The 26,815-nt window shown below is 36.2% G+C and overlaps 1 protein-coding gene across 1 annotated transcript; it reads right to left on the reverse strand.

The window, feature by feature from the left end:
- Positions 1-109: 109 nt before the first annotated feature.
- Positions 110-26,413, reverse strand: LOC117701995 (cysteine-rich secretory protein 1-like; the record flags this gene model as incomplete). Its single annotated transcript, XM_034493386.1, has 7 exons — positions 110-237; positions 12,466-12,554; positions 14,114-14,211; positions 19,466-19,614; positions 20,283-20,373; positions 23,349-23,483; positions 26,347-26,413. Coding segments are annotated over 7 exons (757 nt in total), but the record flags the coding sequence as incomplete, so codon positions are not given.
- Positions 26,414-26,815: the final 402 nt, after the last annotated feature.

Raw genomic sequence — 26,815 nt, forward strand, 5'->3', positions numbered from 1 at the left:
AAAAAAACAAATGAAATTCAGTAGTGGGTCTTACAGTACATAACATCCAGGTGAAATAAATGATCCTGAAAACAGCCTTTATCTCCACAGCACAGTAGCAAACACTAGGTTATTTTATTTCAGTTGTACACAGACAAGAGGCCTTGCAGAATGGCTGGACGGCTCGATGTGAGCATCCGTAAAGTTTTACCTGCTTATCACAGTCGTTATATTCATCATAATAAAGGCAGGGGTTAGCTGGAAAACAAACAAAAAAATGATATGCAACTTTGTGCTTAAAGCAGTTGTGACCATTGAGAAAAGACATCATCTTCTTATAAGGTCAAGAGAAATGTTCTATATAATAAAGGATTAATTTGATTAAGCTTATTAGGTCTGAATGCGAAACAATTGACGTGTTGAATCAGGTCCTCATGAAGTAAAGGACAAAATGCTTGTCATGCTATGAAGCACATTTATTCAGTCCCAGCTTTGTAACTGACGATACTGTACCTCAACCAACTGGAGATGAGTAATTTTTTCAATTACTCTGTCATTTTGAGAACAGTGCTGCCATGACGATAATGGTGAAACAGTGACATTTCAGTCATTTTTTAATATAACAAGCTGAAGTATTGGAAATTTATCCTTGAAAGATATAGATAATCTTTTTCTATTAATTTCTTTATTTATTTTACATCACTATATCTGGCCCCCTCTCCTACCAATATCCCTTTCCCATACATTCTCTCTCCTCCTCTTTTCCCCATTCCTTTCTCCTCTGAAAGGGTGGATTCCTCCCCTTGGATACCAAGTCTTTGCACGATTAGGTGCATCCTCTCCCACTGAGGCCAGACAAGGCAACCCAGCATGGGAAACTATACCTACAGACAAGCAACAGGCTCAGGGACAGTCCCTTCTCCAGTTGTTGGAAGATGTGCATGAAGACAAAACTACACATTTGCTATGTATTTTTAGGAGCCTAGGTCCAGCCATCCTTACTCTTTGGTTGGTGGTTCAGACTCTGAGAGCCCCAAGGGTCCAGGTTAATTGACTCTGTTGGTCTTCCTGTGGAGCCCCATCCCATTTGTGGCCTGCAATACTTCTCCCTACTCTTCCACAAGACTCCCCCAGATCCAAGTAAAAGAAAAAAGAAAAACTGCCCTCTAGCCAAGTCTCACCAAAGACACATTCATTCCAGTGGCTAATCAGTCATGAAACTATCATCACAAGAAATTCATCAGCTGAGAGATCTCAGTACTTGGTTTTATTGTATGAAAATAGGGGAAATGTTCAGACTAATTGAAGAATTGCCATCATATCTCCTCCCTCAATGTAAAGAAATACAGCATAGAGAGAGATCCTCCTGCTTGTGAGACAAAGAATTACTTACAAGCCATAGACTTGGAGCCCTTTATGAAACTCAACATGGACAAATTCAGTATCAGGAGTTGTCCAGCTCCTACCTCTAAATCACTGCTCATAAACTGAGCATAGTCCTATGTCAGTCAGGTCATTATGAACATATCCATCATCCCCCTGATGTGGAAAAAGAGACCAGTCAATCTTAATCTATACAAAGTAATAATATCCAAGTGCAGGAAAGTCATGTTTGCCTTCCACATTTAACTCAATATATATTCTAATAGGTTGTATAATCAGCAACTCAAAATGTAAAGTCAGAAAGGAGATTCTCAAGAGCAGTGTCCTGACATATTTTATGCTCCGTTGCTCAGGAAAACAGGGAGTTGAACATTTTTTTCAGTGTGGAAGGAAAGAAACTGTGAACCAGGAATTCTGTACCTGACAATGTTATGTTTAGAAATGAAGGAAAAATAAATACAAAATCAGAAAAATGAGGTCAAAGGAAATTTTTTTTACCATGCCTATCCTATGGGAAAAAAAAACGCTACAGATGATTCTTTAAGCTGTACAAATTTAACTATAAAATGAACAGTGGCAAACCTGACAAATTCAGGATGCTGCAATATTACAAATGTGATGCATAAACTACCCTTCTCTTTAGTATAAATACTAAAATCAAAATAATGAAAATTAATAACAGGTTCTTTAATACACTGAAGTAAGATATTTAGAAAGATGTAAAGTATGACTTTTAAAAAGTATCTAACAGAAAACAGTCTGCAAATATACTCTTTTAAAAATCAAAGTATCCTCCATTAATTTTATTATTTTATCTAAGTTTCTATCATTTCAAATTCTATAATACAAAATATAGCAGAGGGTATCTCATATCTGGCGCTGAGTTCCTTACTTGACAACTTATTACTAAGATCACTAAGAAAACATCTATATTAGACAAAACAAAAATAATAAGCAAGAAATCAAAATGTACTATTATATTAGGTTATCTGACTGCAAGAAGGCTGTGAAAGAGAAAGGAAAGGGGTTACTGGAAACTAAAAACCACTTGTAGCATGGCTGCTGTGAAACAGTATCTATTATTGATAACTTTAAATGTAAGTAAATCAATTTTCATTTTCTACTTAAAAGATATAGCAAGTGAATAAACCAAAAATAATACTATAATATGTGTTGGTTGCAAGAAAATCTCTGGGGACACACATTGATGGATAGATTATGGATGAATTAAGCTATGCCATGTTAAAAAAAATTGAAAAGAAAGCAAGAGTCACTAAGTTAATAACAGATAAAATGGATTTCAGTAAAAATCAGAGAAGGTCATTATATAATGATAAACAATAAGTTGGTAAAATAATAAAAATTTAAAGTACATATTCCTAAAAGCATCTAGACATACAAAATAAGCATTAGACATCTCCTAAAAAGTGATGCATAAAAACTTTAACACTCTACAGTCATCAGTGAACATATTGTCCATGAAGAAACTCAACAAACTGAAGAGAAAATATAAGATATAGACCAATTACACATTATTTATAAATAACCAATAGTATGAGAAAAAATCAGGGATCCCCTTTACTAGTGCTAGTTTCATATTGTTTTCATTTCCTAGTTATTGTGAGTGGCGTGCCAATGACAATTGCTAAGTAAGTATATATGGAGAAGGATGTCAAGTCCTTGAAGGATGCCAAGTATTTTAGGCATATGCTAAGGAGTGACATATCTGGGCAGCAATAGCAGAAAAATCAGATAAGAGATCCTGAGCTGATGAAGAAGGATAAAGGACAACTTACAAAAATTCTTCACTGATTGGAAACTGGTAAAATTACTCTGTAAATCAATCTTTAGGTTGCTCAGAAAATTGGAAATAGACATACCTGAAGACCCTGCTATACCACTCTTGGGCATATACCCAAAAGATGCCCCACCATACCACCTGGATACATTCTCCACTATGTTTATAGCAGCCTTAGTTATAATAGTCAGAAAGTGGAATGTCCACAAAAATGGATACCAAAAATGTGGTTCATTTACACAATAGAACACCATTCAACTATTAAGAAGGAGCACATCCATTGGCATGGGTTTGCTACTATCTGATCTGGTGCCCTGAGCATATCTTGAACACTAGCTCTATACCCTGTTCCATAACACCCAAAGGAAGCTCTAATCCCAGGCGCTCTAATGTGCTCAGGATCATAGGTGAGTAGGTGAGTAGGTCACAACATCTGCCCCAAAACCTGGAGTAATTGGGGCCAGTGGGAACCAGGAACACAGGAACCCTGCCTGGCCAGAAGCACAGGTTCCTCCATCTGAGGCAGTACCCTGAGCAGAGCTTGGGCACTAGTTCCACACCCAGTTGAACAACACACAGAGAAAGCTCTACTGGCAGGTTCTCTAACATGACTAGGATCATATGATCACAAGATCTCAAGAGCTTGGTCATTCAAGGATCTCAGGGTCCCAGAGTCAGCTTGACTCCCTGTAGCTCTGACATACTCAGAATCTCAGGATCATAGGATCACAGAATCACAAGGCAGCTGGACTCTGAAGAGTTCTGACAAAACCAGGATCACAGGAAAGACAGTCTCCAGTCAGAGACAGAGAGGGCAGTTAGGACGAGAGATTAGCAAATGGGGAGAGTCAAGTGTAAGAACATAAGGAACAGAAACCAAAGTTATTTGGCATCATCAGAACCGAGTTCTCCCACCAAAACAAGTCCTGGATACACCATCATACTGGAAAAGCAAGATTCAGATTTAAAATCACTTTTCATGATATTGATGGATGACTTTAAGAAGGATATAAATAACTCACTTTTAAAAAAAAATAGAGGAGAACACAGGGAAACAGATGGAAGCCCTTAAAGAGGAAACACAAAAATCCCTTAAAGAATTACAAGAAAATACAACCAAACAGGTGAAGGAATTGAATAAAACCATCCAGGACATAAAAATGAAAATAGAAACAATAAAGAAATCACAAAAGGAGACAACAGTGGAGATAGAAAATACAGGAAAAAGATCAGGAGTCATAGATGCAAGCACCACCAACAGAATACAAAAGATAGAAGAGAGAATTTCATGTGCAGAAGATACCATGGAAAACATTGACACAATTGTCAAAGAAAATACAAAATGAAAAACACACCTAACACAAAACATCCAGGAAATCCAGGACACAATAAAAAGACCAAACTTAAGGATGCTAGGTATAAAAGAGAGCAAAGATTCTCAACTTAAAGGACCAGTAAATATCTTCAATAAAATTATAGAAGAAAACTTGCCTAGCCTAAAGAAAAAGATGCCTATGAACATGCAACAAGCCTACAGAACTCCAACTAGACCAGATCAGAAAAGAAATTCCTCCCATCACATAATAATCAAAATACCAGATGAACAAAACAAAGAAAGAATGTTAAAATCAGTAAGGGGGATCTGTGATGTCACTTTATCATGAACCTTCCTAGAGTACCTGGTAAGAACACTCCCCCACAACCCTACTCCCCAGAACTGCAACTGAGAGCCTGGGGCAATCTGGGCCCATCACCCACCCAAACCCTGCCCCTCCAGAATACCACTCCCCTTCTACCCCTTTCTTGGTTTTTTTTGGCTGTGGCAGACACCTAGCTGGTCTGCTCCTGTGAAAAAAACATATCCTGAAACATCTTAGAGCAGTGGTAGAACCACTGCAGGAACCACTGCACTCAGAGCAGCAGGATTTCAAAATCCCAGAAAAAGCCTAAGTCCCAGAAGTTCTTTACTCAGGAGCTCAGGATCACAAAATCACAGAGATATATGGACTCTGAGGAGTTCTGACACAAGCAAGATAACTGGAAAAATAGGCTCCAGTCAGAGACAGTGAATGCAAGTAGCACTAGAGTTAACCAGATGGTGAAAGGCAAACAAAAGAATATATGCAACAGAAACAAAAGTAACCTGGCATCATCAGAACCCAGTTCTTCTACCAGATCAAGTCCAGAGCACCTCATCATAACAAAAAAGCAGGATTCAGATTTAAAAATCACTTCTCATGAGGATGATTGAGGACTTTAAGAAGGACATAAACAACTCCCTTAAAGAAATACAGGAGAACACAGGTAAACAGGTAGAAGCCCTTAAAGAGGAAACACAAAAATCCCTTAAAGAATTACAAGAAAACACAACCAAACAGGTGAAGAAATTCAACAAAACCATCCAGGATCTAAAAATGGAAGTAGAAACAAAGAAATCTCAAAGAGAGACTACCCTGGAGATAGAAAACCTAAGAAAGAAATCAGGAGTCATAGACGCATGCATCACCAATAGAATACAAGAGATAAAAGAAAGAATCTCATGTGCAGAAGATAATATGGAAAACACTGACACAACTGCAAAAGAATGTGCAAAACACAAAAAGCTCCTAACCCCAAACATCCAGGAAATCAAGAACACAATGAGAAGACAAAACCTAAAGATAATAGGTATAGAGGAGAGAGAAGATTCCCAACTTAAAGGGCCAGTAAATATCGTCCACAAAATTATAGAGGAAAACTTTCCTAACCTGAAGAAAGGGATACTGATGAACATACAAGAAGCATACAGAACTTCAAATAGAATAGATTAGAAAAGAAATCTACCTAGATGAAATCAAAATTCAGAACATCTTATGCTCCAAATGCAAGGGCACCCACATTCATAAAAGAAACTTTACTAAAGCTCAAAGCACATATTGTAACTTACACAATTAACTTTACTAAAGCTCAAAGCACATATTGCAACTCACACAATTAATAGTGGTGGATTCTAACACTCTACTAGCAGCAATGGACAAATCATGGAAACAGAAACTAAACAGAGACACAGTGAAATTAATGGAAGTTATGAACCAAATGGATTTAACGGATATCTATAAAACATTTCATCCTAAAACAAAAGAATATACCTGTTTTTCAGCATCTCATGATACTTTCTCCAAAATAGACCATACAATTGGTCACAAAACAGGCCTCAACAAATACAAAAATATTGAAATAATCCCTTGCATTCTATCAGATCACTGTGGTCTTCAGTCCAATGACTAGGTATAAGTATCAATGGTCTTCAATAAAAACAAAAACAATGGGAAGCCCACATACACATGGAAACTGCATAACAGCCTGCTGAATGATGGAAGAAAGAAAAAAATTAAAGACTTTTTAGAATTTAATGAATATGAAGGCACATCATACCAAAACTTATAGGACACAATGAAAGCAGTGCTAAGAGGAAAACTCAGAGCTCTAAGTGTTTACAAAGCAAAACTGAAGAGAGCATACACTAGCAACTAGACAGCACACCCGAAACCCTAGAACAAAAAGAAGCAAATACACCCAAGAGGAGTAGATGGCAGAAAATGATCAAACTCAGGGCTGAAATCAACCAAGTAGAAACAAAAAGAACTATGTAAAGTATCAACAAACCCAGGAGTTAGTTCTTTGGGAAAATCAACAAGATGGATAAACCCTTAGCCAAACTAACCAGAGGGCACAGAGACAGTATCCAAATTAATAAAATTAGAACTAAAAATGGAGACAACAGAAACTGAGGAAATTAAAAAAATCATCAGATTCTACTACAAAAGCTTACACTCAACAAACGAACATCTGAATGAAATGGACAATTTTCTAGATAGGTACCAGGTACCAAAGTTAAATCAGGAGCAGATAAATTATCTAAATAGTCCCATAACCCCTAAAGAAATAGCAGCAGTCATTAAAAGTATCCCCACCAAAAAAAGCCCAGGACCAGATAGTTTTAGTGCAGAAATTTCTCAGACCTTCAAGGAAGACCTAATACCAATTTTCTTCAAACTATTCTACAAAAGAGAAACAGAAGGAACATTACACAATTCATTCTATGAAGCCACAATCATCCTCATAACTAAACCTCACAAAGACCCAACAAAATAAACATAAACATAAAGAGAATGTTAGACCAATCTTCCTTATAAATATTGATGCAAAAATACTCAATAAAATTCTTGCAAACTGAATCCAACAACATGTCAAAACATTCATGCATTATGATCAAGAAGGCTTTATCACAGGAATGCGGGGATGGTTCAATATTTGAAAATCAATCATTGTATTCCACTATATAAACAAACTCAAAGAAAAAAACACATGATCATCTCACTAGATGCTAAGAAATTTTCCACCAGAGAACACTTAAACCTGATATACAACTTGAGCAAAATGGCTGGATAAAAAAAACACATGATCATCTCACTAGATGCTGAGAAAGCATTTGACAAAATTCAACATCCCTTCATGGAAAAATCTTAGAAAAATCAGGAATTCAAGGTCCATACCTAAACATAATAAAAGCAATATACAGCAAATCAGTAGCCAACATCAAACTAAATGGAGAGAAACTTGAAGCAATCTCACTAAAATCAGGGAGTAGACAAGGTTACACACTCTTTATCTCTTTAACATAGTACTTGAAGTTGTTATAGCTAGAGCAATCAGATAACAAAGGGTGATCAAAGGATACAAATAGGAAAGAAAGAAGTCCAAAAAATTACTATTTGTACATGATATGATAGCATACTTAAGTGACACCAAAAATTCCACCAGAGAACACTTAAACCTGATATACAACTTGAGCAAAATGGCTGGATATAAAATTAACTCAAACAAATCAGTAGCCTTCCTGTACTCAAAAAATAAATAGTCTGAGAAAGAAATTAGAGAAATGACACCCTTCACAATAGTCACAAAAAATATAAAATATGTAGGGGTCTTGGTTTTTGGTAGAAGCACTGGCTGGAAGTAGCCCAAAGACCCTGCAAGAGATGGGCATTTATTCTGCCACTCTCCCGGAGTCCAGGCTTCTAACAAGTGATGTAGAACTCCATCAACCTGTGCTATTCAGTCACATAAAACAATGCAACCCCTCCCAAAGAGCACAAGTAGAGGGCTAGAGGGCATGACTACACGCTTCAGCCCTAGAGAGATTTACATACTAATGGGATACCTGAAGGCCAGAGGGCTTAGCCAATTAACCATTCTTTTCCAGACCCTCCCCTTCTTTCTTCCCCCTTATTTAACTCAGGTCTGCCCTGAGTTTCACCTTTGGGGGCGGGGTGCGGGGGTTACTGAAAGATCCATTTACATCCACCATGAAAATAAATCTCTTAAACCCATGGACTCCACGTGTCTTTTGGGGCCCTTCTCTGAGATCCAGCCACCGGATCCCACAAAAATACCCTAGTGTGACTCTAACCAAGCAAGTGAAAGATCTGTATGACAAAAACTTCTAGTCTTTGTAGAATGAAATTGAAGATCTCAGAAGATGAAAAGTTCTCACATGCTCATGGATTATCACAATTAATACTGTAAAAATGGCCATCTTACCAAAAGCAATCTACAGATTCAATGCAATTCCCATCAAAATTCCAACTCAATTCTTCATGGAGATAGAAAGAGCAATTTGCAAATTCATTTGAAAGAGCAAAAGACCCAGGATACAGAAAACTATTCACAACAATAAAAAGAACTTCTGGGGGAATCACCATCCCTGACTTCAAGCTGCACTACAGAGTAATAGTGATTAAAAACTGCATGGTATTGCTACAGAGACAGGCAGGTAGATCAATGGAATAGAATTGAAGACCCAGAAATGAACCCACACAATTATGGTCACTTGATTTTTGACAAAGGAGCTAAAACTATACAGTGGAAAAAAGACAGCATTTTCAAAATATGGTACTGTTTCAACTGGAGGTCAGCATATAGAAGAATGCAAATCAATCCATTACTATCTCCTTGTACAAAGCTCAAGACCAAGTGGATTAAGGAACTCTATATAAAACCAGGTAAACTGAATCTAATAGAAGAGAAAGTGGGGAAGAGCTTCAAACACATGGGCACAGGGCAAATTTTCCTGAAGAGAATAATAATGGCTTATGCTCTAAAATCAAGACTAGATAAATGAGACCTCATAAAATTGTAAAGCTACTGTAATGCAAAGGACAGTGTCAATAAGACAAAATGGCAACCAACAGATTGGGGAAAGATCTTTACCAATCCTCTATCAGATAGAGAGCTAAAATACAAATATACAAAGAACTCAAGAAGTTAGACTCCAGAGAATCAAATAACCCTATTAAAAATGGGATACAGAGCTAAACAAAGAGTTTTCAGCTGAGAAATATTGAATGGCCAAGAAGCACCTAAGAATTTTCAACATCTTTAGTCATCAGGGAAAGGCAAATCAAAACAACCCTGAGATTCCGCCTCACACCAGTCAGAATGGTTAACATCAAAACTCAGATGACAGCAGATGTTGGCAAGCATGTGGTGAAAGAAGAACATGCCTCCAATATTGGTGGGGTTGTAAACTGGTACAACCACCAAAAAAAATCAGTTTGGTGGTTCTTGAGAGAATTGGACCCAGTATTACCTGAAGACCCATCTATACCATTCCTGGGCATATACCCAAAAGAATCTCCAACATGTAACAAGGACACATGTTCTACTATGTTTATAGAAGTCTTATTTATAATAGCCAGAATCTAGAAAAAATTCAGATGTCCCTCAACAGAGGAATGGATACATAAGATGTGGTACATTTATACAATGGAGTACTTCTCAACTATTAAAAGCAATTAACTTCATGAAATTCTTAGGCAAACGGAAGGAACTAGAAAATATCATCCTGAGTGAGTTAACCCAGTCCCAAAAGAACACACATGGCATGTACTTGCTGATAAGTATATATTAGCCCAAAAGCTCAGAATACCCAAGATACAATTCACAAACCATATGAAGCTCAAGAAGAAGGAAGAACAAAGTGTGGATGATTAGGTCCTTCATAGAATGGGGAACGTGGGATAAAATATGGAGAGAAAGTATGGAGAAGATACTGAAGGGAAGACCATCAAGAGATTCCCCCACCTGGGGATCCATCCTGTATATAGTCTCCAAACCCAGACATTATTGTGAATGCCAAGAAGTACTTGCTGTCAGGAGTCTGATATGGTTGTCGCCTGAGAGGCTCTGTCAGAGCCTGACAAATACAGAGGTGGATGCTCATTGCCAACCATTGATTGGACTGAGCTTGGGGTCCACAATGGAGGGGTTAGAGAAAGGACCGAAGAAGCTGAAGGGATTTGCAACCCCATAGAAAGGACAACAATATGAACCAACCAGACGCCCCCCCCCCCCCCCGCCCCCCAGAGCTCCCAGGGTCTAACAACCAACCTGGGAGTACACATGGAGGGACCCATAGGTACAGCCACATATGTAATAGTGGATGGCCTTGTTGGGCATCAATGGGAGTAGAGGCCTTTTGGTCCCGTGAAGACTTGATGCGGCAGTGTAGGGGTATGCCAGGGTGGGGTGGCAAGAGTTGGTGGGTTGTTGGGGAACATCCTCATAGAAGCAGGGGGAGAGGGGATTGAATAGAGGGTTTCTTGGAGGAAAACCAGGAAAGGGGATAATATTTGAAATGTAAATTTAAAAATAATTCAAAAAAAAAAAAAAAAAAGAACAAGGACATAATAAGTTTTGGAGGCAAATTGATGGAACTTGAAAAGATCATTCTGAGTGTGGTAATTCAGACAGGACATAGATGGTATGTACACAACGGGACACAATCCACAGAACTCCAGAAGTTTAAGGCCTGAAGTGAGGAGGCTTCAGTCCCACTTATTTTGTGGTATGGGGTGGGGGAGAAGAAAAACTCACAGGAGGCAGAGAAAAGGGAGAGACAAGGGCAGGAGACTAGAGGATGAGGGGAAAAGAGGAACATGATCACATACAAGGTTGGGGACGGGGGGATATTGGATGGAGGAAGCAGGAGAGAAGACCAACATAATGAGTGGAAATATTGAATCTTGTTGGAGATATGGGAGGTGGAATGACCTGCTAGAAACTACCACCTGGGAGGTAAGAGTCTTTCAGGACTCAAAGGGAGGGACTTTAGTTGAAACACCCAATAGTGGAGAGAAGGAACTTGAGGAGTCCACCTCTAGTAGAAAGACAGGGCATCAAGTGGAGGGATAGGGTTCCTAACCCACAGTCAACATTGACTCAGAAGTGCTCCTGTCTAAAAAAACTGCAGGGACAAAACCGGAGAAGTGACTAAGAGACAGGAAAGCCAGTGACACACCCTCCCCACCCCCCCAATTTGGCATTCATCTTAAGAGGAGGCTCTGAGGCCTGACATTATTACTGATAATAAGGTGTGCATACAGACAGGAGCCCAGCATGACATTTCTCTGGGAGGCCCAACAAGCAGTTGACTGAGACAGAGGGTGATGCTTACACCCAGGCATTGGACTGAAGTTAGGACCACTGTGGTTGAGTTAGGGAAAGGCTAGGAGAAGTAGAGAAGAAGAGTGACCTCATAGGAAGACCAGCAGTCTCAACTAACCCAGTTCCTTGGGATCTTGCACACACTGAACCAAACCAGGCAGCATACACCAGCTGCTCAGAGGCCTCAAAATACAGCACAGAACTGACTTTTCTGGCCTCAGTGTGAGAAGATCTGCCTAATTCTCTAGAGACTTGAGGCCCCAGGGGGTAGGGAAGCCTAGCAGGGGAAGGGACATCCTCTTGGAGACAGGGGCAAGGAGGAATTGGGTGAGGAACTGTGGGAGGAGGACTGAGACAGGGCAATGACTAGACTGTAAAAAAATAAAAGTAAGAATAACAAAATTCACACTGATACATGTTCAGGCAAATTGAGGGTTATGGGACAACATTTCAAAGTGACTGATAACCTGAAAGCAATAAGTTATGTCAGGAACTGTCTGAGAAAAATAGTCACCTTTATATTAATATTTTACCTATACTGCCTCTAATTCATAATTTTATACTTTTGGATGGGAAGTTGACTTTTAGTATCTAGTCAATTCTAATTCTGTCCTCCAGTGATAAAGTCAAAGAGGTTTGATTACTCTGGGTGTAAGGGGAATGAAAGCAGAAATAATATAGAAATACCTTGGTGTGATATTAAGATGAAAATCATAGAAATATAGACTGTAGGTTAATGCTTCACTTAAAGGATGTGTGTTTCCCATATTAATATGCTAACTTCAGGCAACCCAATCTAAACAACAAAGACAACTCACTGCACAGTCCGTCTTCACAGTTATTTGGACAGTCGTCACATGGTGAGCCCACCTTATAAGGCATATTTAGTGTGTCTTGATTATTTCCCCTTTAAAAAAAAGAAAAGAAGTCGAGGTATAATGAAAACTATCACTGGAAATTATTTACTAACTTACACCCACTGTCAACAGCCAAAAGATGGGTTGTTTAAGCATTTTTGCAAACAAAGTTAATATTGACAATTGTCAGGTGAACTAGATTTATGGCTGTGAGTGCTGACTTTGCACTCATCCCCTGGAAGTTCTGTTTATGTACACTTGGACTTACTTCTCCTGTATCTTTAAACAGTAATGTGCCACAGGGCTCTGGATATTTGTACTGTCAAATCCTGTAAGTGGGGCTTTGATCGAGAACTTGGAAAAGTGTTTTCAAAAATCAAAGTTAAGGGGAAAACATACACAATTTATTAGCATCTTTTTATTTCACTACACCAGTGATGCAAACACAACATCTCTTATTGTGTCCTACAGATAAACTATTTATATCAATCACAAAAGCACATAAGCATGGAAAAAAATTAAAGAAAGTACTGGGTGTGGAAAGGAGTATAGAAGAAAGCCATAGATATGAAATATTTGAAATTTTAGGAAATGCAGAAATTCATGACTATCAATATCTAAATGTTACTTAAATAATATACAGTTCTTATTAGTGCCACTTTTAAATGTACATAAATGCATTTGCTAGTACAAGGAAGTAGTACATCTGCTCTCCCTGAAGCAATTGAATTATATGTTCTAAATTTTGTGACTAGTACCTGTGATGGTAGCATTTAGAATATGTACATTTAATTTATTTTAAAAGGTTTTTATTTTAGTTTGTGTTTGGATTGTGTGTGTGTGCATATGTTTGCATGTAATATATGTATATATATATATGTATATATACACATATATATATGTATATATTCCCTTTAAAATTATTTCCCCATTAAAATACAATAATATGTATATGTGTATGTATGTATATGTGTATGTGTATATGTATATATGTATATGATATATATGTGTGTGTATATGTATATAATGTATGTGTATGTGTGCATATGTGTGTATGTATATGTGTGTATGTGTGTGTGTGCGTGTGCGTGTGTGTGTGTGTATATAGGTATCAGTAGAGGGGATAGAATTCCCTGAAGCTGGGATTATGGAAAGACCGGGGACTCTAGTTTTTGCATACTGGGATTAATTCTTGTCCTTTGCAAGAACAATAGGCTCTTTAGATTGCACATCCATCTCCCCAAAGTGACATAAATTTCATTTCTAAAGGAAATGCATAAATCAACATTGTGATCCCAAAGCCTAGCATAGGGAGCAGCATTTGCCTGAATATCCTTTTAGCCTAAGTTCAAATTCACTTCCTTGTATGATACCATTTTCTGGTGAAAGACTAGAATCACCAATAAATTGTCCAAATGTGTCTATCTCTAACAAATTCCTTAGTGACAACATGATGAAAAATGAAACATTTGGTGTCTATTTAGGACATTTTGCTAACAAACTAACTGGAAAAAATCCCAGAACATTCATTTATAATATTTGAACATTAGACAAGGCTATTCTGGGAAGATAATATTTTTAGGAAAAATAATACACTGTCATTACATACTCATGACAATAGTGACACACGTAGAGATATGTAGCTGCCTTTTTCCTGCGACATGATGCAACATCACAGCCAACGAGGTAGGAAGAGGCCCAGACCATCTGCAAAGATAAGAGGTAGATAAGACTTACTGACAGATTTTCATGTTCCCTAATGACTACAACGTCATCATCATTATTGATATTATATGTAAGCATGCAAGGCATGGAGTGATGACACAGTGGTTACAAGAACTTGTTTCTTTTTTAGGGGGCATGACTGACTCCACCACACACCTGGACTGCCAATAACCATCTCTAAATCCAGAACCAGGGTATCCAAGGCCTTCTTATTACCTCTATGGGCACACTTACACACACACACACACACACACACACACGCGTGCACAAACACACACACACACACACACACACACACACACACACACACACACACACACACACAAGTTAATCATAAAAAAGAAACCATGTCTTAAGTTTGCCTTCTGCTTTGCTTATTCTGAAGGCAGATATATGAAAATTTCACGTTTTTAGGTCATCTTAGTGGAAGAACATTGTTATATTAATTTCCACTCAAAACCAAGATTGGCAACATCTACGCATCTCATTCTCCCCATGTCAAACCTATGAAGTGAATAAGCTAATATGATAAAAGTTATTTCTGTAAGACTCAAACCCAAGAACTGTGGTTTTATTACAGGTCAAGCATAGGGTATAATAATCAAGTATTTTTATAATGCAACTGAACCAAGCTTAAATTCTATTGGTTGGTCAGGGTTTTGTTTTAGTTGTTTTTTGTTTGTTTGTTTGTTTGTTTGTTTGTTTTTGTTGTTTTTTTGGTTTTGGTTTTGGTTTTTGGGTTCTTTTGTTGTTTTTAGCAGTTTCTTTGTTAGGGTTTCATTTTCTCATCTGTAAGATGAATATAATAATGCTGCCCAGCACATGCATTCATATGGTGAGAGTTAAATATGACAATGTTTAAAACCTAGAGAAGGTAGTAAGGGTATTGCAATGAAGCCCATTATCTATTGTGCCTTAGAAGCCTGGCCAGAATTCCCTCAGCCAACACTGAAATCTTTATTTCTTTTTCCTTCCCCTTCTTCCCCTTCCCCTTTCCCTTCATCTCGTCCCCTTCCCCGTCCCCTCCCCTTCCTGTTCCCCTCCCCTCTCTTTTCTTCCCCTTCCTTTTTCCCTTCCCCTTTCCCCTCCTCTTCCTCTTCTTCTTCCTCTTCCTCTCCCTCTCCTTCTCCTTCCTCTCTTCTACTTTTTCTTCCTCTTCTTCTTTCTTGTCTTCTTTTCTCTTCTTTCCTCTTCTTACTTTTCTTCTTTCCTCTTCTTTTTCTTTTCCTTCTCCTCCTCCTCCTCTACCTCCTCTTCTTTCTTCTTTCTATCATAGTGGCTTTCTCTGGCTGGATTTTGTAAATTATTACTTTCTCTTCACAACTTTCCTAGATGTTGGTCTCCTTCCACACCATGCAGAATTAAATTATTTATTGGGAGTAAGAATATACTTTCACAAAATCTGTGGCTGCACCCACTATGCAAACTTTGGATGATGCAAAAACTCAATGATTCCTAGTTTTACTTCTTATTCTTTCTTTAAATATGTATTTACTTTATGAAACTTTGTTAACCTCTGAATGATATAGAATATATATTTGGAAAAAATGCAATAAAATACATTAGAATGTCTATTTTGTCATACTCACACTATATATTGATTAGTCTTAAAAGTAGTGAGTATATTTTTTCCATTTATTCATTAAGTCCATATCCAAGAAAAAGTATAAATAATGTGAAAATTAATATTAATGCATTCCAATAATTCTAAAGATAATGACAGTATTTTTCTCTTAAAATTTAAGCAAATCAAGACCATTTTCTTTGTTTTTTGAAACTATTTCTTCAGCTTTTAGTATTATAGTAATTTTACAATTTTTTCATTTTTCTCTTTTATTTTCTTTCTCAAAACTCTGTTATATAATTTTTGTACTTTTGTTTCAAATTCATGGCCCCTCTTTTTATTATTTTATGTTTCTTACATGTGTATAATTTCTATACATTTTCTATCACCTTTGGAAAATGGGAGCAATCATTTTTATATATTTATTTGATATGACACTGAGTTGTTTTGTTAAATGAAAAGTCTATGTGATAAATTGCTACAAAAGACTGAAAGAACCAAGGCCATTAGGATAAAAGAAAATGATCAAATTGACTTTTGTATGAATGGGTTATAAGACTCGGATAATATTAATATGGTTTTGACTATTTTTCTTTCTTAGGTTCTCTTCTAATCCAGTGGCATCATAAATCACTGAATTAAACTGTCAAGTTTTAAGGCATCTTAGATTCTTTGCACATACTGTTTATGTTCAGTCATACTGAGCTAGAAAGAAAATATGATTTGCTGATGTTTATTTAATAATTCTGTTCATACATTCATGACTGATTGTTTTGAGTTATATCTTTGGTAACTTTTTGCTTCAATCCTAACTAAGATTTAGTTCACGTAAGTTATGAGACACACCAGTGAATACTGCTGAGTCTTCTGCTATGTGGTTAATAACTATTTTTAATGTTTTCCATTCTTAATGTTTAAATTTTCTTTCTTCTAGTATATATTTTGTTACTTTATATTTAGAGATTCAAGTATTTTCTTTAAAATTAACTTAGATTCTGTATGGCTGGCAAATGATCATTCAATATTTAATCAAATTAAATCAATTCTTTGTCTATTGTCCTTCACTGATTGCTTCCTGCATTTAATATGAATAGAAATTTATTTTTGTGGTAATTTTTATTGAATATTTTATTTATTTACAATACGTATATCCCCTTTTCCCAAAACCCCTCCCTAGAAACTCCTATCCCATTCCCCCTCCTCATTTATGCTTTTATACCATTTTGGTTACATGCGTGTATTAAGATCACTTCTAGGTTGAGGGTCTAGTAATACACTAGATGCAGATAGTCAAGGAACAAGCAATATAATAAACACAAATAGTCAAAGAAAGAGCAACGCATTAAACCCAATTACATAAACATTCCCATGATCACTGTTTTTAAGGACTTATCAGGATGACCAAAGTATCTGGGCCTACTTCCCTGTCCTAGCCCAAGGTCATTTTCATGTCTAAAGTCTAAAACTGAAGTCTAAAACTTAGATTTCTGTCTGAAATTACTTCTTTGTTGTAGCCTAATATTTAGGTTCCTGCCTGAGTTACTTCTTTGTTCTAGCCTAAGATTTAGATTCCTACCTGAAATTACTTCTTTGTTGTAGCCAGATTGGCTTTGTTGTTGTTGTTGTTGTTGTTGTTGTTGTTGTCAGATTCTTGCCTGAAGCCTACTTCCTTGTCCTTGGTCAATGTCATATTTCTGCCAAGCAGCCCATTTCCTTATCCTTGGCCCATGTCAGCTTCTTGCCAAGCAGCCCCAAAGGCTCTCTGTCTCTCCCCCTTTCTTTATTTCATTAACAAGACTGAGCCTGTCTTAGGACATTCTGAAAAGAATGCCTTCCTTACCTGTCATTAAATATACATTATCAAAAACAATGCATGTCTTACCATGAAAATTTTATAATGAGGATTATCATCATTTTGTCTCTGTTGTGAACACCTTCTCTATTCCTATTAATCACTCTCTAGCTTTCTATAACACTAAAACTGAATAAATAGTAAGAAAATTAAATTAACAAAATCGTTCTGTTAAAAAAAGCACAATAACAATGAACTACTTCTTTAGCAAGGAGCCTTAAATATCTTTCAAGGTAAGATTTGCAGAACATCAACTGAAAGAAATTAAAGTATAGCTGATATGCTTTGAAACTAACACCATTCCCTGAAAGTGTCAGGTTTTGAACATTTTCACCATTGGTTGGTTGTACTTTGAAAAAATATTAATTTCCAATAGATATATGAAAAAAGATCAACATATTTAGCTGTTAGAAAAATTTAATCAACATTTTGGTAAGATTCCATGTCACTGCTCTGAAAATGATTGCACTCCGGAAAAATAAAAGGACAAATGTTGGTGATGATGTTCCCACAAGAAAATGACTCTTGCAGGGTGCTGGTGGAGACATAAACTGGGCATCCCCTCTGGATATCAGTATAAAAATACTTAAATTATTAGAAGGAGAACTCCTATAAGTTTTATGTTTTCTGGATGTTTTTATGAGGAAGTCATGGTCAACATACAATATAGACATGCACACTTGTCTTTACAATGGTACCATTCACAATAGACAAGCCAGCCTAAGTATATGTTACCAGATTAATATGTTAGAAAGATACAAAAGAGAGTTTGTCAAACACTATGAACAAAATATGCCATTTTTAGGAAAATATATAAAGTTATGAATCTTTGTGTTGAGAAAGCATAGTCTCCTTAAGTAAAGGATTGGGTTTTCTCTCATGTATGAAGTCCATGTGTTAAAAAGAGACATGACAATAGAGGTACCATTAGGATGATGAATGTGGAAATGAAGCAGGGAAAATAAATAATAAATAAAGGGAGTGAATATAGTCAGAGCATATATTGCATGTATAAAATCTCATAATAAAACTTAGTTTATACAACTAAAATATGCAAATGAAGCTAAGAGGGCTGGGGAAATGGCTGACTTTACAAAATATTTGCATTTTCCACATGACAACCAGAGTATAAATCTCCAGAACCTATACAAAGACTTCAGCATGTGTGTTAGACATTTGTAATTTTACAGCTTGCCTTTTGCTTTCATTTAATCATAAAAATACAAACAATAAAATATGCCATTTTATGAAAATATATAAAGCAATAGATTTTTTTGAGTGAGTGAGTGAGTGAGTGAGTGAGTGAGTGAGTGAGTATAGATAGTCTCCTTAAGTCAAGGATCTGGTTTTCTCTCACATACAAAATCCATGTGTTAAAAAGTCTCTGTTTACGGAGAACCTCATACATGGTTCTCATATCTATATCACTTTGCCTCTCCCACTTCAAACTCCTTCCATGAGCTTCCTATTCTAATCATTCTTGTTACATATAGATCTATATATATATATATATTGTATCTTCAACCTCCTGAGTCCCTTTACTATTGCTTCTATGTAAGTATGTTCAAGGCTGACTTCAGCTCAGCAATTAGTGGCCCACTGCACATCTTCAACTACAAGGTGGGTTCGGGTGGAATTTCTGCTGTTGCCACTGTCAAGTCAAGGGGTGGTATTATTGTCCTGGTCACAATCTGAGGACTAGAGTGTTGGGATTTCATGGGTTACTTTCCTTAGGCCTGAGAAGAGAACCAGGACTTATCTTTTAGCCACACATATCCAGTCATGTGTATATCTGGAAGGATACAGATTATACAGATTACCTGAGTATAGTGATCAGTCTGGATGTCATCATCTGTGGACGGCCATTCTCCATACTTGAAGTACTTAGACTCATTGTACCAGATTTCAATTACTTTTGACCAGGAAGAAGGATAATGTTCCATAAACATATTTTCTCCACAAAATGTATCTGAAATGAGGAAAAAAACAAAATGCATCTGAAATGAGGAAAGAAAAATGACTGCGTAAGATTTTTATAAATTAGAACACATTAGTTCTCTTTCTTTTATTTCCCAAATGTTTTCATGATTACCTAAGGCATCATTTTAAAACAGGAAGTAAACTCAGTTGTTTATCTATTTTGCTGAATGTCCATGTGCTCAAGTCTGGTGAGAGATGTCACTGACAGATGATAAGAAAGCTTTAAGATCATGACTGCAGATAACTCGACCTCTGTAACCTATCAGCTCAAGGATAATGGTCAGAGTCTATATGGACATGTGGGAGCTTATAGTGAGCAGGCTTTGGAGTTGAAAGCAGTTACTAGAGTACACGTTCTCAAACAATATTAGATCCATTTGTCATACATGCCTTCCATACGATGTGGTATTGAGGAATGATCTGTCTTTCTCTAGAATACAAAGATACTCCCACTATTTAACAACTTCACATAAGAATACCAATAATCTGTAGGAATAAATTTGTATTTGTATCTTTTAAATTTTGTTTTCTGAAACCAGAAAATAAAAATCAAGCTCCTGCCTTTAACGTGATCCATCCCCCACCCCCCCGAGGCATTTTATTCCAATGTTGGAAAAACTATTTAACAAAAGTTAATTCTTGCAGATCCATACATACTTGGTAGTCTCCTCTCAATCGCATCACTCTGCGATTTGTCACAGTACCTCGCCAAGATTCTAGCGTTCTCTGCAGCAGCTGAACTCCAACTCTATAAGGGAAGAGAATATCCAGAAACACAATGAAATTAGCTTTCACAACCTAATACTCTTGCTTTTTGTAAAAAAAAAAAAATGTGGGATTCATTATATCTTATCTTGTGGAAACTGGACTTTTACATGGATAAATTTTTATTAAATATTCCCGTAGAAACAAAAAGAAGACAAGTGTGAAATTCATTTCAGTTTCCTGTGATATTACAAATTCAAAATTATAATCTTCAGACCATAGCTCGTTTCTTAGAATTTAAGTTTAAAGTTCCAGGAAAACAGATCACAATCGGAAAGCTAACCCAATAACTTGTCAGTTGTTTTACCTCTGTGCTGGCAACTTGACACAAACTAGAGTCACCTGGAAAGAGAACTGCTCCTGAAGAAACTGCCTTCATCATATTGGCTTGGGAGCATGTCTTTGGGGACATACTCTTGATCAGTGACTACATGTGGTTCTGGATGATATAAGAAAGCAGGCAGGGTAAGTCATGAAGAATAAGCCAGTAAAAGGCATTCTTCTATGGTCTCTACTAGACCTTGCCTTGACCTTCCTCAACAACATATTGTGATCTGGAATTGTAGACCAAATAAACCCCCTTCTTTATGTTCCCTTAGGTTAGTGTTTTATCATGACAACAAAGATGCAAACAAGAAAGCTGTGGACTTGTCATTTCACCTCTTCGAGTCCTAGCATCTGTAAAGTTGATATGAGAGTTATGCCAAAAGTTTTGTTCAGTGGGCAGTCCTTACAATAAACCTGTGATATTCTAAGTCTTAAAATGTGTGCTCAGCACACAAATAACTTCTGTGAATACAAGCAGAGTCATATAGCCCTACCTCAAACAATGATTAAAGCAAAGAATTTAATGTCCCTAGAAGCTGTTACTAACCATATTCTTCCACTCTTGCAGTAACTCAAAGGGGCCAACAATATTATTCTACATGTGACCATTTTTAAAAATATCTTATTTTTTAATGTTCATTGATTTTTTTTGCATGTGTATCTGTTTGCTTGTTTCAGATAACCTGGAACAGGAGTTATAGACCGTTGTGAGTTGCCATGCAAGTGTTGGAAATTGAAGCCTGATTTTTGGAAGACCAGCCAGTGCTCTAATCTGCGGAGGCATCTCTCCAGCCCCAAACTGGAGTTGTGAAGCTTTTAAGGGTCACAGAACAGAGAACTTGAGTCAGTTAATCTACAGTATCCTGAACTCTTCATGTGAGTGGGATAAATGTAATATGTGATCAGTTGAAGCATCATTTTATAAACCACTCAGAAATGCGTACATGGGAGTAATGGTGACATCCTTGCAATCTTGCAACCAGCATCAGCATAGTCTGCTCATAGCCTATGAATTACATTGTCAAGCACAATTATAGAATTTACATGGTTTACTCCAAGACTTTTGTATAAATTCTCTAAGGATGTATGGACGATTGCAACTCTTTTTGGACTAGATTTCCTTTGTTTCTGTATTTTAAACTTGGTGTTTTTAACAATTTTTTAGGACACACTAAGTTCACTGGACTTCATAACAATGTAGAAAGCAAACATTAGCATTATTGTCATCGCTCTTCAGGAGTAAAGGGAATTTTTCTCATTGCTGTGAGATGATAATTCTGTATGTGTGTATGCTGCCATCTAGTGGCTATCTTATAGAATTACTCCTCTAGTTTAATTAGCATCCAAAACATGTTTTGGTTTGTTTGGTTTGGTTTTTTGAGTAAGAAAGATTACTTTTTGATGTGTGTGTCTAACTGCGGAAATTTAAAAGACCAAAATTACTTTCTGTATACAATAAGACTTCTCAGTAGGGAGGCCTTCCTAGAAATAGTGATTTGTTCATGTGGCAGAAAGGAATTTGGAAATTTATCCTTAATATAATTAAGATCAGAGTCCCTGTGGATGTCCCTTTTGAATCAAGGATTTAAAATAAAGAAGATCATACTCTTGAGACACCTTGAAATGAAGACAATCGTAGTGCCAAATTAAATAAACTAGATTACTTTCAGAAATTACAAGAATACGTTTTTGAAGCTCACTATGTAGCCTAGGTTGGATTTGAACACCCAGTTTGCTTCAGCCTGGGATTCTCTCTGAATACTAGTACCTAAATATGAATCACTAATATTAGCTTAAGGACATTTATTCACAGTAGCACCAACATGGACACCTATGACAACTGATGCTTTTAACATAGATTTTAAAGTACTGTTAATTTTTAAGGTGGTCCAGAGATAATTTTTCAGAAACAACATTTCTTTTTCTCTTATTGCTTCATCTCCATAATTTACAACAGTGTACTATGCATTCAGATCACCATCTAGTATAGTATTTCTCAACCTATCTACTTCTCTGACGCATTAGTACAGTTCCTCCTATTGTGGTGACTGATAATCATAAAATTACTTTATTTCAACTTTATAACTATAATTTTGTTACTGTTATAAACCACAATGCATATCTGCTATGTGACCCACAAAAGGACTGAGACCCATAGTTTGAAAATTACTGCTCTAGGGCCTGCATTGTTATCTGGACTTCATCACTCTTGACTATCCAAGGATACTGGCCAAGGTCCCTAAGTTTGTTTTGTGTAGAAGCCATCAGTTTTTGCACTATCAAAGCCAGATCCCTTAATTTCTATGGAGATTAATGAAACTCACTACTAATTTTTTTTCAGTATTTGTCTAATTTTTTAGCTATGAATTTGGACATCATGATTCTCAAATACATGTCACATGTCTGAAGGCACCTAAGATTGACTTGGGGTTGTGTCAGAATTGTTGCTCTGTCATGTACATGAGAGAGTTATTCACATCCTCTTAGATTCAGGTTCTTCTGCTGTTATGTCATAGATTTGTTGTGATGACCAAACAATTGTCATAGTCACAGTTCATAGGACTAAGTCACAATGTAGGAAATGCCACCAGTGTCCCTTGCATCTCAACTGATGCTGTGTTTTAGACTTACCATTTTCAACATGTTCTTGGCTGGCGGGGACACTTTTCTCCTGAAGGCATTATGTGTATTGACAATTTCCTCTTGTGGTTCAGTTTGTGATTCTGTGATGAGTTTATTATAAAGAGCTCTATGCAGATTGAGAGGCTACCAGAAAATTATTAATTAATATCACTTCTTTGAAATGACCCTTGTCACCTGAAGTCTATTACATACAGATCTATAGGCAACGTGAAATTAGAACTTACAGGGAACAAACAATAATATTCAGTATTCAGAAATTATTAGTATTCAAGTTTTAAGGATTTCTAAATTCTTGTGTTGAAAACAGTACACAGATTATGCTGTTTTTAGAAATTTTCAAGTTTAAGATTCATACTTAGAGTCAAATAGAAGTTCTTGTTATTAGGCAATATAAATCACAGAGGCCATGCTTGACATCTCTTGTTCACTGAATGACTCTCTCCCTTAGCTCATTTTCTATACAGCTGCTGAAAGCAATGCCTATACTCTCTAAATGAACAATGTACACTTGAGTCCTTGTTAAAGTGCGTGTGTGTGTGTGTGTGTGTGTGTAAGAACCAAAATCACAAGTGTATTTGAGCATGTGACTAAGTGTTCTTTTCACACCCCAGAGGTATTATATCATTTTTGTTTATATCTAAAAAACCCCAGTAGATTTTTAAAAACAAGTGGGTGTGCTAAAGAGCATTAAGTAAAATTCCAACTCAGAATGCAGCTTTGAATGTATGACTCTTTTAAAAAAAACTATATACATTTTACTTCTTAACTCATTAAGAAGAAAAAACTGTTTCCTAAAATAGTCCTGTGTTCACATCAGTTGTCATAAAGGATTGTTTTATATGTGTGGTTTGTACACACATATAGTTCTCAAGGATTCTTTTATCGGTTATCAAAAATAATGTGTAATTTGAGTGGTGTATGTTTCTTCCTTAGCTACCTCTGGTTTATTGAGATAAATTTAAGAATGGTCAGAATCCAGAGTAGTGCCTTGATCAAACAGAAGTCATTCAGGTCAAGAGAAGGCATCCCCATGGAACCTCTAGAGACCACCAGCCCCTTTCAAAGGATCATGCTGACAGGTTGATGCAATCAGCTCTAGTCTATATTAAAGAAAAACTTAGAGAGTCACAAGAATTCACAGACTTACTCCTCTGGGCATTTTATTTCTATGAAAAACATAACATTTGCCTCTCTGTTAATCTCCAAATATTTACAACCTCTAAAATAAAACAATAAATGAATGTCTATTTTTTTCTGATATTCTGTTTCATTTACTTTAATTAAAATCAAATCTCCTATGTAAATTCATCTTGTCCACCCAGATTCTTTAACCATTGGATAATAGTCTAATATCCACATATTTGCCTGAAAACCTCTGAAGTCTTAGGTCCTTGTGAATTTTTTTTCTGAACTCTGTTAGTGCTCACACTTTTTAAATTTGTGTTCCAAAATTGCACTGAAGTATCCTAGACTACCAGGTCACAAAAGCACATGTGAGTTTTTGGCTACCCACCTTTCTTTTGTTCTTTATCATGCAGCCCTATACTTTATGTTACCTCTAGTTTTTGTTGTCTTTCCACAGAAAAGGAGGGAAACAATCAGAATCAGAGGGAAGGTTGAAGAAACCTTCCATAAATCTTAATATTCAATATTCAGCTTCTTAGATGATCATTGGGTCATGGATATCATATAGAATGGGACACTATAGTGACACCAATCCATACACTCTAGTAGCTGATAAGAATAATATTATGTGATTGTTTTTTTTTTTTTATCTTAAAAACATCTCCTTGTGGCTAATGAGAAACACCACACACACACACACACATACACATTCTAGTTCTACAAAAAAACTATTAATATTAAGTTAATAATTAGATAAATTATTAGATAAAGTAAATTAAGGTCCATGTAATTGTCCATGTCTTATTTGGGTTGCTAATGATGAATTATCATTCACTGATCACAAACTGGTAAGACACTCCACCTATTTTACCACTGAGGATGTTGGTATTTTTCCATTAATATTAAAGTCATCATTATCAGTAACACCATCATCATCACCATCATTATTTTATTTTGTAATTCTAGGGATTGAATTCTGGGCATCACATATACAAGGCAAGTGTTATAATACTGAGTTAAATCACTAGCCAAAGGTTTTATTTTTATGAGCAGTCAGATCCAGGCATCATACATTGATTCCATTGCCTGAGTCTCTTACACATATTTGTATTTGAACCTTTCAATTTCATATTTAATTTTAAATTATAACATTCTTAAAATCAAAAAGAATATAGCTCAAAGGAAGACATGGTTATGTGGGAGGAAACATAACAATAACAATATTTGTCTATTTTCTTCCTTTCTGTTTATGAAAACACATAGGTAAATTGTAAAGAAGTTCTTGTCTATGCTTTTATTATTTCTCTCCCTCCATCCTTCCTCTCTTTTATCACATTCCATGCTAGCCTGTCTTCTTTTATTTTTTCTTATTGTTTATAAAAAAAGACATAGACTTGAGCCCAGTGAGTTAAAGTGGAAGTTGATCTTTAAGCCTCATCAAATCTAGTCATCAAAATTTGATAGTTTACTTTGGGCCTTCTATTCTTGGTTGCATCCTTTCTTCTTCTGTATTAAGAATAGGAGTTGTTGGGGATGGAGAGATGGCTCAGTGGTTAAGAGCAATGATTGTTCTGCCAGGGGTCCTGATTTCAATCCTCAGCAACCACATGGCAGCTCACAACCATATGTAATGGAATCTGATGCCCTCTTCTGGTGTGTCTGGAGATAGCTACAGTGTAGTCATAGACATAAAATAGATAAATAATTCTTTTTATAAAACAAAATAAGACTTGTCGAGCTGCATCATTATATGAAGCATATGAATAACTGATACACCCCTCTCATACCTCTAGGTTTCATCAAAGGGTTGTTCGGTATCCTTAAGTAAAATATAGTTATGTAACATCTAATTTTTACATACTCTGATAGTCTCAACAGGAACAAAGACAGTAACAAACAATAACAAGATTGAGTTTTCATTGTCATATCTGGAAAATATAATTAACAATATTTTAGATTATTCTTAATGTGTAAAAAACTATTTTCTAAAAAAACTTGAACTGCTGTTTACATTGTTAGTTTTTTGTTAATGGGACGTGAGAATAAGTTCAATATTATGCCTTAGCTAAGGGGACTCAGAAAATAATATATACTTGATTTAAATGATACAAACTCAAAATGTAAACTCCCAAATTTCCAGAGACTGAATATACATAACTATGTGTTAATAGGGAATTAAAATAGCAAATGGCATTTAGGTTGCTCACCAAGTGATTAAAGCTAAGAGAGATTATTCTACATTTTCTTCATTGATCTAAATTAACCCTAAAGGTACGTAATTGTAAAAGAAAAAGTCAAGACACAATAGCTATAACATATAACATGAGACA

This window comes from Arvicanthis niloticus, unplaced genomic scaffold (assembly GCF_011762505.2).
Source record: "Arvicanthis niloticus isolate mArvNil1 unplaced genomic scaffold, mArvNil1.pat.X pat_scaffold_392_arrow_ctg1, whole genome shotgun sequence".
Taxonomy (NCBI): Eukaryota; Metazoa; Chordata; class Mammalia; order Rodentia; family Muridae; genus Arvicanthis; species Arvicanthis niloticus.